The sequence below is a fragment of the Oryx dammah genome, unplaced genomic scaffold (genome assembly GCF_014754425.2).
Source record: "Oryx dammah isolate SB20612 unplaced genomic scaffold, SCBI_Odam_1.1 HiC_scaffold_12, whole genome shotgun sequence".
Taxonomy (NCBI): Eukaryota; Metazoa; Chordata; class Mammalia; order Artiodactyla; family Bovidae; genus Oryx; species Oryx dammah.
In genome coordinates, this window is record NW_024070196.1 from 34,748,064 (window position 1) to 34,760,290 (window position 12,227).

General features: G+C 37.4%; 1 protein-coding gene across 1 annotated transcript; it reads left to right on the top strand.

The window, feature by feature from the left end:
• The first annotated feature begins 3,698 nt into the window (after window positions 1-3,698).
• On the top strand, window positions 3,699-10,809 carry IL21 (interleukin 21). The gene is made up of 5 exons (XM_040250556.1): window positions 3,699-3,866; window positions 3,973-4,008; window positions 8,634-8,789; window positions 10,618-10,695; window positions 10,786-10,809. The coding sequence occupies exons 1-5, from the start codon at window positions 3,699-3,701 to the stop codon at window positions 10,807-10,809; spliced, it is 462 nt and encodes a 153-aa protein (XP_040106490.1).
• Window positions 10,810-12,227: the final 1,418 nt, after the last annotated feature.

Consider the following 12,227-nt stretch of genomic DNA (forward strand, 5'->3'; position numbering starts at 1 on the left):
ATGAAGAAAGACATCAGTCTTACACATGTTACATGGTTAAGAGACACATAAACACTATAATAAATATGGCATTTTGCCTAGGAAAAGACCTGAAGTTTGTTCATGGAGGTGAGTGCAGGAAGAGTCACAGCTACAAACTATTGAGAAATGGCAGCAGAGGCTTGCTGGGATGGAAAGCTGTTTAAACTCCAGATATGGACAGTTAGCTGGTGAGTGTTTGAGGTGCGTATGCATTTTGTATATTCCTAAATGGCCCAGTTCAGCTGGATTCTGCATTTACCTAGCATTTCTTGCAGACAAAATCACATATGAGGAAACACAAAATTCTGATTGTACTCAAGTTGTGCCCTGGTATATTTGTCACGGTGAGATAAATTCTCATTTTCAGTACAAATATTACGCAGGACTGACTGAATCTAAATAAAAAAAAGATTACAATCTAAAGAGTAAAAAGCCATTAAGACCACAATAAAATGATGCTGTAAAAAGGTAGCAATAAGTTAGTATTTCTAAGCAGAGAATACATAACTCAAGTAAATCTAAGTCTCTTTACTTCACCCTAAGGTCTGTCTCAACACAGTGATAAATTGTAGCACAATGCAAATTGGGCTCCATAGCTTTGAAACACACTGTCACTCTTGAGTGAGCCCTCTCAGCACCAGCAAGAAGTTAAAAGACACCCGGACTTCCTGGAAAGTCCTCATTGGACATTCTTCTCCTTTATATCTGGTATACCATACCCAATGGTAGCTACACTAATATTACTTTCCTTTCTTCTTTATGATTCCTGATCCCTTCTACCTGCACCCCAACAGCACAACAAACCAAATTCCAGCCTTTACTGCTGGTAAGTCGCTTCAGTCGTGTCCGACTCTGTGCGACCCCATAGACGTCAGCCCACCAGGCTCCCCCGTCCCTGGGATTCTCCAGGCAAGAACACTGGAGTGGGTTGTCATTTCCTTCTCCAATGCATGAAAGTGAAAAGTGAAAGTGAATTCGCTCAGTCGTGTCTGACTCTTTGCGACCCCATGGACTATAGCCTACCAGGCTCTTCTGTCCGTGGGATTTTCCAGGCAAGAGTACTGGAGTGGGCTGCCATCAGCCTTTACTAGTTCTCTCTTAATCACCTTTTCCTTCTTTTCTCACCACTTTTCCAAAAGTAAAAATTCGACACATAGGTGTGTTACTTTCCTATTACTACTGTAACAAACTACCACAAACTCAGTGGCTTAAAGCAACCCAAATTCATTATTTTACAGTTCTGGAAGTCCAAAATGAGCTTAAAGGGGCTGAAATCATGGTGTTGGCTGCATTCCTTCCGGAGGTTCTAGGGAAGAACCTGCTCTTTATTTTTCCCAGCTTCAGGAGGTCTTTGGCTTCAAGCCCCATATCACTCTGACCTCTGCTTCTGTCATCACATTTTCCTTGAGTCTGACACACCCCCTCCAAACCCACCACTTCCTCTTACAAGGACCCTTGTGGTTATGTTAGGTCACATGGATAATCCAGGAGAATCTTCCTCCCAAGATCCTTAATGTAATCACACATGTAAAGTTCCTTTGATTACCTTGATGGTAACATATTCACAGGTTCCAGGGATTAGGATGTGGACATCTTAGGGTGTCATTATTCGGCCTACCATACCGGCAGTGATATTCAAAATGCTTACCAACCGAAACGCTACTTAAAGCAGGGGATCTAACTCTCAGAAAGGTCTTGGGTCTTGATGTTAGAGTGGGACCATGCAGATTCTGGCGTGCTGGTTGATGGACTGTGGAGGGCCAGGAGGTCTAGGGTGACGGTGAGGCACTCCAGAGTTGGGACAAGTGATTCTCTCTAAGCAGCACTAAAGACTTCAAAACATTTTTATGGCAAATACAGCCACACCCATGCATTTTGGCTGATCTACCTGTGCTCTTCCTTCCATGGATCAGCTTAGCTTCTCTAGGCTTTTATAAATTTTTCTCTCTACCCTCATCCATGATCAGCACACATATCTTCTGAGATTTTATTGTGTGATGTACTTGGCCCTTTTCCCCTGAAATGTCTAGTTAAGCCTCATTACAACCCTATAATTAGATTCTATACTTATCTTCCTTTTGCAATAATATATCCAGGGTCATATGTACAGCAATTAATATGTAACTCATTGTTAGGGCCTGGATTTGAATTCAAGCACTTTGCTTTAGAAATTGGGTTCCTAACCACTGTGGTTAGTATCTTCAAGGAGACTCATGTCTCTTTAACAGATAAAGAAAGCATGAACAAAGCTGATGCGGGCAATGTTGAGATGCAAAGTGGCAACCCCAAGTCCAAATGCAGTTAGTGGGTTTATACATCAACCTTACCCTGTAGAGTTTAATGATTATAGTGAGGACTTCTTGATTACATGGTAAGATTTTTATTACTCTGTAGGACCAAACCTGAATACTCTTGAATAGATATTCTATAGTATAAAGATTAAAAACAACCTTCAAAGCAAGTCCAAAGTCCAATTTATCTTAGCCACATAACATTTTAGAAAAAAGTATAGCTGTAAGCATGTGATGAAATAGATGAAGAAATAAATGGATAAAAAAATCCATAGCCAAAAGTTTCATTGTAAGACTCAATTGACTGTGCTACAATACTACTTCCATGATTCTATAATATCATATTCAGCTTTCTCAAATGAGTAAAGAGTAGCAGGGACAGGAGAAGCTGCAGAGAGGAGGATGACAGAACCACTTATGGACTTTGAGCCTTTCATTAATCTCTATCTGATCATAGTTAGAAATGTATTGTTCATACCCAGAGAAAATGATATCTAACAGAAATAAGTAACACTACTCAAAGAAAAAAAGAGTTGGAGATATTTTTGGATTTTGCTGTTTGAAATAAAATTCTGGTTTGGAGAGGAATGAGTATTAGCTTTTTCATTCACTTAATTGTTGCATTATTTTTTAATGAAGGTAGAATGAGATCTTGATTGGGGATGGAATAATATGTAAAAATCAGATGTTAAGTAGAGTGTTAGAGGCTGAAATTAATGTTAGTTAAAGATGCTTGGGAGCAGAGTTGGAAGCACATTCTACTTTAAACCATTTAACCTGATTAAGAAACTAAAATATTCTTGCTAATTTGGAAAATACACTTGATGTTTAAAATTTCCTAAAAGGTAGCTGTCCTCCTACCTTTATGATGGATTATTGGATGATCTCAGTCAAAAAGCCTAGTTATTACCATAAGAAAAAGTCCTGCAAGAAAGCACATGTTGCCACTTTACTCATTATTGAAGTGCCCTTATGACTGTCAGAGAAAACAGGTAAGATGCTAGGGGAGGCAGAGAGAGAGATCAAAGTGTTTTGTTTACTTCTTTGAAATCTTGTAGTACTTACTATTTACTGTGCATACTTCTTGATTCATGCTGAAAATTGGAATTCACCCATGTCTCTCTTTTTCCTGTCTAAGATGCAGATTGGGCACATTTTGTTAACTCCATCAATCCCTGCCCCCACGCATTAGCGCATGCACACGTACACCTAGCCAGTGGAAAAGAAAAAAGAGTTACTCACATTCATCCATTTTACAAAGATTTCCAGGCTGCAATGGGAGGGCTTTACCTCTCCCTGAAGGATGAATAAATAGGTAGCTTTTCTGACAACCTGTTCACAAACTGAAGTGAAAACTGAGACCAAGGTCTTGCTCTACTGGCACTTATGAGATCCACTCCTGGCAACATGGAGAGAATAGTCATTTGCCTGATGGTCATCTTCTCTGGGACAGTGGCCCATAAGTCAAGCTTCCAAGGGCAAGATCGCCTCTTTATTAGACTGCGTCAACTTATAGACATTGTTGATCAGCTGAAAAACTATGTGAATGACTTGGTAAGGCCATACTGGGCACAACAAAATTTAAATAATATTCTTCAGTTACTATAAAAGGAGCTTTTTGACATAAAAATAACTCAGAACTAATTTTCTTTTGCTCTAGGATCCTGAATTTCTGCCAGCTCCAGAAGATGTAAAGGTAAGACCAGTTGAATTTGTTTGTGAAAATGCATTTGATAAAAGTTTTAAAATACAATTAAGGAAGGCATTAACATGATTATTTAGAAATAGACTTACTATCAATGAATTTTGTGATTTAATAATTAGTTATTAAATAATACATTTACTATATAGTTATTTCTAATTTGCCCAAATATTCATTGACTTACCAACAAGCCAATCTATAAAACATTACATACCTTATATGACATATTTTTATCTTCAAGTATCTCTAAGAGTATTCCCAAGTAGTACTATTGAGACAGAAAAACAAAACTAGAAAATAAATCTATACTATGATCATTTTCTGAACAATGACCAAGTAATTACATTTTAAGAGTCTGTGCATAAAAGTTCTTGAGCCTTCTTTGTAAATCTATGAAACATAGACACAAGCCATAGAAGCAGGATTCAGTTTTTGATAATTAGAAAGGAAGGGAGAAAGAAAGGAAGAAAGGCAGAAAGGAAGGAAGGGTAAAAGGGAGAGAGAGAAAGAAGGAATAAAAAGAGAAGGAAAGCAAGAGTAGATTACAGAACAGCAGGGAGGAATACTGGTATGGAAATCAAGGCTATTCTTTACAGTATAATTCCCATATACCTTGTCCTGAATGGGTCTTGTCTTCGGCCTTCGGTGAGGTCTTTTGAAAGGACAGTTTTCAACAACTCATCCTGTTATCTTAAGCCATTTAAATCCATGAGGTCCCAGGAAGAAGAGGCATAGCATGTAGTTCAAGAGTACTGTGTGCTGATCTTTCCCTTGGTAACTTCTATCTAGTCTTAATGTTTGGTATCCTGAGGATATAAATGCATTTGGGGGAAACAGTTTCACTGTCACAGAGCTTTAACTGCATAAATTAGAATAACTATAAAAGTACTACCAGTAATTAGGACACTACAAAGGGGAGACTTATGAAGATACATTGCAAAGAAAACAATTATCGTAAATGACTCTGTAAAAGTTTAGAAAGTGAATGAGTCACAACTATTGCTTTTCTCTAAAATTCACTCTCTGTCTCTGAACCTAACCACTCTCATTTACTAAGTCCTTTTCTAATAAGCAGCATCTAAAATGAAAGTAGCACATTCAGCTTATTGGAAAGACTTTTTCAAAAAGTAAGTCTGTTTCTTAATGTCCTAATTATCCAAACATGTATTTTTCAGCATCTTATGTCCTTTGTGTAACTGCTGTGGTTAGAGTCCTTTCTGGAGTTTCTTAGCTGCGGTCTATGACTTGCAAAATAAGAAAAATATCCCATTTTCTAACTTTAGTTGATCCAGTGGGTACTCTCTTTATATGTTTTGTTAAAGCAGATATTTTTTATCTTATATCATAATAACAGGATTTTGTCTCAGTGACATTGTGTCTATCTAATAATCAGATCAAGCAATGCTACTATGATACAAGTGAATAAGGGTATAACTAAGAGTTTTAAGCCATGCTGGCAGGCAAACCCTGGAGAGAAGAAAATAGATGAAGGTCATAGTAGCATTATATCAAGTTTTCAGGACTTGCATCAAAGTAGAGTCTATCAGAGATTTTAAAAGATTAAAAAGTTCAATGAAAATAAATTCATTAAAATGTTGCATATAAATGTTGACAGTGATTATCTAAGGTTGCTAATTGGCCTCACCAGGTATCTTTCTTCCTCTTTCTAATTATATAACCAGTGGTGCTCATCTGGTGGTGACTTTGCCCTCTGAGAACATTTGACATTATCTGGAAAACTTTCTGGTTGCCACAGTTGTGTGTGTGGAGGTTTCTATTGGCATCTAGTAGGTAGAGGCCAGGGATGCTACTAAATATTCTAGAATGCACAGGACAGCCCTAACAACAAGGAATTATCTATCCTTAAATGTCAATAGTGCTACTACTGAGAAACCCTGATATAAACCTAGTTTGTAAGCGGGACAAAGGTAATTTTACCCCATTGGTAAAACTTCCTAGTGTGAATGGCCAGGGCTTTCTTTGGAAAAAAAGCTACACAGGTCAAAAGGAAATTGTAAGGAGGCAAGTCTTTTCAAATATTCAATTGCAATCAACAAAGCCAAGTGCACCTACTTGCAAAAGCAGCACTTGACTGTTCTCTGGCTAAAGAGAAGAGTGGTTACTCTTGCTTTTGATTTCCTTACTGCTTCCTCTATTCTGCAAAACTAATGCTTCCAGGTGTTAAAGGATGAGGGAAGCAAAGCCGTGCCCTCTGAGTCTGCAAGGCACAGCAAAGGAAAGCAGTGGCTCTGCTCCCACGTGGTGGTGCTGCACATGAACTCAGGGTCATCCTGAGTGACAGGGCACCCGCAGCAGCCCCAGTCAAGATTAACCTCTCTACTCCCCATCTCAATGCATCCTTAAAGCAGTTAGCAGGGCAGCTTCTCTGCTTCCTTTCCTGTTTGAGGCTGCCTTTGATGTGCATCTGAAGCCGAATCCAGCAGCTGTTTGTCCTGGACCGCGGACTGCCAGGGACAGCTGTGCTGCTTGCAGAAAGCACAAAGCAAAATCCCACTGTGTATTGACACAGGTGAGCAAGGAAGCGCAGTAGAGAGAGCACAGCCTCATCAGTAGGAGCATCGGTGCTCAGAGGTGCTCAGAAAGGCTTTCTCAGGTGCAAAATCTTTGCTCACTTGTCTTGACCACTCCTTGCAATACTGTCTCGAGGGAGTTCATTTCGTAGGCCCCTACACTTCTTTGGAACCTAGTTTTCTTTCAACATACACATGTTAATGTTAACTCAGCAAAATGGGCCTCTGTGAGAAATGCTGGTTTCTCAGATCATCACGGATGAAGCAGTTAGCGTTTTCAGTTTCAGCTGGAAAATTTACCTCTTTAAATATGAATATTATTTTTTTCCAGTAAGTTAAGCCGGTTGTGGTCAAAAAGAAGAGAAAAGAAAAAACTTCAACAAACATGAACATGTGGTTTTCAAGGAAAAAAAAAGTGCTATAATTAACATTTATAAATAGTTTCTATTAAATAAGCATTTTGGCAAATATATGTAAAGGACATTATTTCACCCTTATGACAGGCAAGCCGCTCTGATATAAGGAAACCAGATAAGCTGGTTTTCGGCTTGTGGCTACGTATGCAAAGCAAATCTGATAGGGTTGTGTCTTAAAGGTGCATGTTATTAACCAGCATTCGTATTGGGTAAGCATATAGGCTGGAAAATGCAAAGCAGGCCAGATGCTATTTTCAGCTGATTGTCCATGGGAAGATTCAGGTAATATTGTCGTATATATGATGGGCCTTGTAGGGCCTGAGAGAAGTTGCAGCTTCTGGATACATGGCAGTAGCTTCATGCACATTGGTGAAATGAAGATACAGCAACTTTGTTGGGGGTTGGGGAGAACAGCATCATACACAGGCATTTGCTGAAAGAAGAAATTAACCTGAATACAAGTTCTCAGATCAGCGTGAAAATGATTCCAACAAGTCAGTATACATTTTGTTCTTCCAGTAAATTCCATTTCACTTTCAGTTCAATTTCTAAGATTCTGATTTATTCACTAGCCACTGGTTATTTGACTAAACCAACTTTTTGATCCATGATCTGCCCAATTCACCATGCTCTGAGACATTACTCTTACTTTATAAGGGACAGTCTTCCCTCCCTTGTGGGTGCGGGGGTGGGGAGGGCACATCTCAAATTCTATTCCTCAAGCACTTGATTCAGGCAGATCCCACCCTGACTGACTTGAGAGTGTGAATGGGATTTTAGAAAAGTCACACATGGTCTACGGCAGGTGGACTCTATCTTAGATGTGGAACGTACCATCTGAGGTAGGCACCCACTTCATTTCCCCAAAGGAGGGGTTTTAAACTCACTTAATTCATTTGTCCACTCTGCAAATATTTGTTGAGCATTCACTAGCATTCACTATGCCAGGCATTGTACAGGAAAGGTGTTGTTCAAGACATATATGTCACTATTAGAAACTCCTATGTACACTGAAGAGAGAAACTGACAAATGAAACAATTTTTAATCAGACTACCACAGCATAGGGGCTTCCCTGGTGGCTCAGATGGTAAAGAATTTGTCTGTAATGCAGGAGACCCAGGTTTGATTCCTGAGTTGGGAAGATCCCCTAGAGAAGGTAATGGCAACCACTCCAGTATTCTTGCCTGGAGAATTCCATGAACAGAGGAGCCTGGTGGGCTACAGTCCATGGAGTCACAAAGAGTTGGACACGACTGAATGACTAACACCCTACAGCATAATTCACCCAAAGCTGCCACAAGCCATAATGTAACTCTTAGAGTGTCATATAATGTGTGTTCTGCAACCAAACTAACCCTCCCAGAAACACCAAGAGTTCTGCCCAACACTCAAACCTCAAAATGACATTAGGAGGATAGAATTGTGGCAAAGTGAGGCTCCATCTTCTTGTCTGTGAGACAGGGAAACATCCTCTCGCCCCTAACACGGGGGAATTTCACATGATAAGAGTCTCCTCTTCAGCCCAAAGATTAAGTAGGACATGAATCATTCCTCATTTGTCTGCTGAAATGAATGTGATCCAAGGCACTGCAGGAAAAAAAGGATTGGGAAGGTAATTTTTACTTTCTGAATGACTTTCATTAACCTGCACACAAATAATTTCTCTTTCAGAGACACTGTGAGCGGTCAGCTTTTTCATGTTTTCAGAAGGTTCAACTAAAGTCAGCAAATAATGGAGACAACGAAAAGATAATCAACATATTAACTAAACAGCTGAAGAGGAAACTGCCTCCCACAAATGCAGGGAGAAGACAGAAACATGAACTAGTAAGACTGCCATTTGTCATCTATCTTATCTGTACTTATTAACTCTATCTATTACTTTACACACACACACACACACACACACACACACACACATGCAGCCAGAGCCTCCAGTGCCTTCCTTCCAGTTACATGTTACACCTGCTCATAGAGTGTTTTGAGAAGTGAAATCACCTCCTTTTAGTCCACAGACCTGAAAGTACTAACAGCCAATTAGAATTTGCTAATGGTCTCTGGTAGCTGAAATAAGTTAATATAGCTTTCTGAGGTGAGGAAGTCATTAAGCAGAGGATCCAACTATGACTTAAGAATTAAAAAATATTCTCCTCTCATTATATGATCACATATAACTTGCAATTTTAATGAGAGCTAGACCCTAGCTTTCCTACAAGAAAAGAGACAGCCTTCAAGACACCAGGATAAATCTCAATCTCTGCCTTCCTCTTTTAAAGAATGTTACCGTCCTATATAATTGCAGAGTCAGTGCTACAATTTAAAGTGATAGACCCCATTATTTGGCTAGGGAATTTCAATATTCCCTAGTTTTGGGGGTCCTGAGAACCTTTTGTATATTTCCTCTTATGCCAACTCATGAGCAATGCTGATAATCTCGTAATTCAAGCACTAATCAAAACAAGTGGATGAATACATAAGATAAATTACTGGAATTTTTTTTTCTCTCCCTCTTCTAAGGGATTGCACATGTGAGCAAATGAACTCTTAATTACAATATCAAAATAATGTTTATTTCTTTTGATTGCTTGGCAAGGTTAGAATGTGAAAAGTATCTCTCCAAAATTTTTCTCAAGAAAAGAGCTGAGCCTGTCTCTGAAACAAATATCAAAGAAACAAAACGGTAGTACTGGAACTGAACTTAGAACTATTCAGTGAAGCACCTTCATCTGAATGATGGGAAAGCGAGACCAAGGATGTTAAGTGACTTGTCCCAAGCCCCACAAATGTTAAGTGCCATTATGAGAATTAGAACTTAAATCTCTTATCTTTCAAATATCTCTCACCACAACATCAAACTGGCATTAGAGATGCTCAATAGCAAGCAATGGTCTGGTGTCTGGTATTCCAATAGGAATAGGATAAAAAACATAAAAAAGATTTTTTTTAAAAGAAATATAAGTGGGCAATACACATGTAAAGAATTGTTTAATGTCCTCATGAACAAATAAATGCAAGTTAAGAAAAGAAATCTTATTTTTTTCCAATTAAAACATTTTAACAATATCCAATATTGGTAGGAATATTCTATATGAATAGAGATAAAATAGTTTAATAATATACTTCCAAAGCCTTAAAATATTTTATTGTTTTTACTTATTAATTCTACTTTTAGTAGTTTATTAAATAAAATAAAGAAGTATATGAAAAATTACTCAGAGATATTCACTGCAGCACTGTATACAATAGTGAAAAGTTAGGGGCAATCTATGTGTCCAAAAATAGTAACACTTCAGTTCTATGTATGAATACAAAGCAACCATTATGGGCTATATTTTTGAAGAATATTTAATATGTAGGAAATGCTTGTGATATGTTAAGTATAAAAAAGGCAAATTAATAACCAATGTAAACATAAATGCAAAGAAAAAAATTACCAGGAGGACACATATCAAAATATTGCAGTTATTATCTCTGAGATTAGGATCTCAAGTGATTTTTCTCACTGTTATTTTCTGAACTATTTCATGTGTTTCTCAAATTTTTTTCAGTGAACATAATTTATGTCTCTAATTGGAAAACATAATATTTGAATGAACATTTTACTGAGTAGGAAAAACATTTTAGAGAAAATTATTACTCTTTCATTGATTTCTAGACATGTCCTTCTTGTGATTCTTATGAGAAAAAACCACCCAAGGAATACCTAGAAAGACTGAAATCGCTCATCCAAAAGGTATATATCCACTTACATTTGATTTTCTATTTCATCCTTACCCAGATGGCTTCTTAAGTTGAGGTTACTCATGATATTCTATTTCCACAGATGATTCATCAGCATCTGTCCTAGAACACATGGGATATGAAGCTTCCTGAAGATCTCACTTGAGGCCGGACACTATATTGCATACTTTAACACAGCAGTGAAACTCACTTCTTGGTATTCCAAGTGGACAAGTACAATGTATAAGTGATGCGGGGGAACACTCAGATGAGTGTTCAAGGTCAGGATTATTTCTCCAAAATCACTATGCAGTACTTCAGTTTGATCTACATGCTCTGTTTAGTCAACTTGAAAAGATTTTCTACTCAATTTGAGTCTGATTTCTTATGTTATAGATTTCTATGGCTTCTAAAGTTTTTACTTTATCTTACTGCTCACCTATGACACTTCTTGGAGAAGCTTAAAAATTTTAACCAAAAATTCAGTTTGGGAATTTGTTGATCTTATATTAACCTTGATCTTAATTGCAAAAAGAATGAGGTTTCTGATGATCAAAACTTAAAAGGTGTAATACCTTCACTCAATCTGAAAAATATAGAAGCATAGGGTGAAAATAAAAGTTGAAGCCTTTGTACTTTTAAGTGTTTAAAATCGATATCTGACTAAGTGTTTAAAATCTATATCTGAAGAGGTTATTTTTTTAATCTCAGAATGTCTAACATATAAATATGTGATTTATTTATGTACCTGGGGGATAGCTTTACCAGATGGCTCCCAAAGTTTGGACTTCTTTATTGGAATCTGTCAAAAATATTTTAATACTATACATATGAATGTATTTACGGAATAGACTCTTCTGGACTTTTTTCCTCTAAATGGGTATAATAGTACCTTCCCCAACTCAAGTCCCTTTATCAGTTAACATTCTAAGCCTTTGGAAATGGCAATTAAAACCGGTAGAGGGACATACATTAGATGGTCTTTTGGAACTAAACAGAATTTAAAAAATCTTGTAGCTCTCTTCTTAAATTGTTATAAAGACTGTATGGGAGTGAGCTTATAATACCAAATGTCTGTTTCCTTCTTCCTTTCTTTCTGCTTTTTAAACAGACATTTCGTGTTTGTATGTTCTGCATAAGGCAAATTCAGTCACCTATACAAAGTCAAGATCAGAAGACAAATCAGGAGTCCAGGACTCCTAGTAGAAAACAGACTTTTGCATAAACATCCCAATCTTTACTATCAATCATGGGTTGTAAAAACAAGCAACTTGCTCTAATTGCCATTTCATATCAAGTCCAGCAGTTTATTTAAATATAAAGTTAAAAACGCTAGAAAAATTTTCACTAGAATGTTATAAGCTATTTGAAAATCTCTTATTGTTAAAGTAGCTGTGAGTGTGCAAGAGGACGTTGTATGGAAAATGCTTTACACTCTTAAGAAGAAAATGATCTACTTAAAAATATTTTTTGGACAAGTATAGATAATTTATGGTTCTAAAATGTATGTTAGGAATCAGTATTTCATCAACTCTCAATGAGATG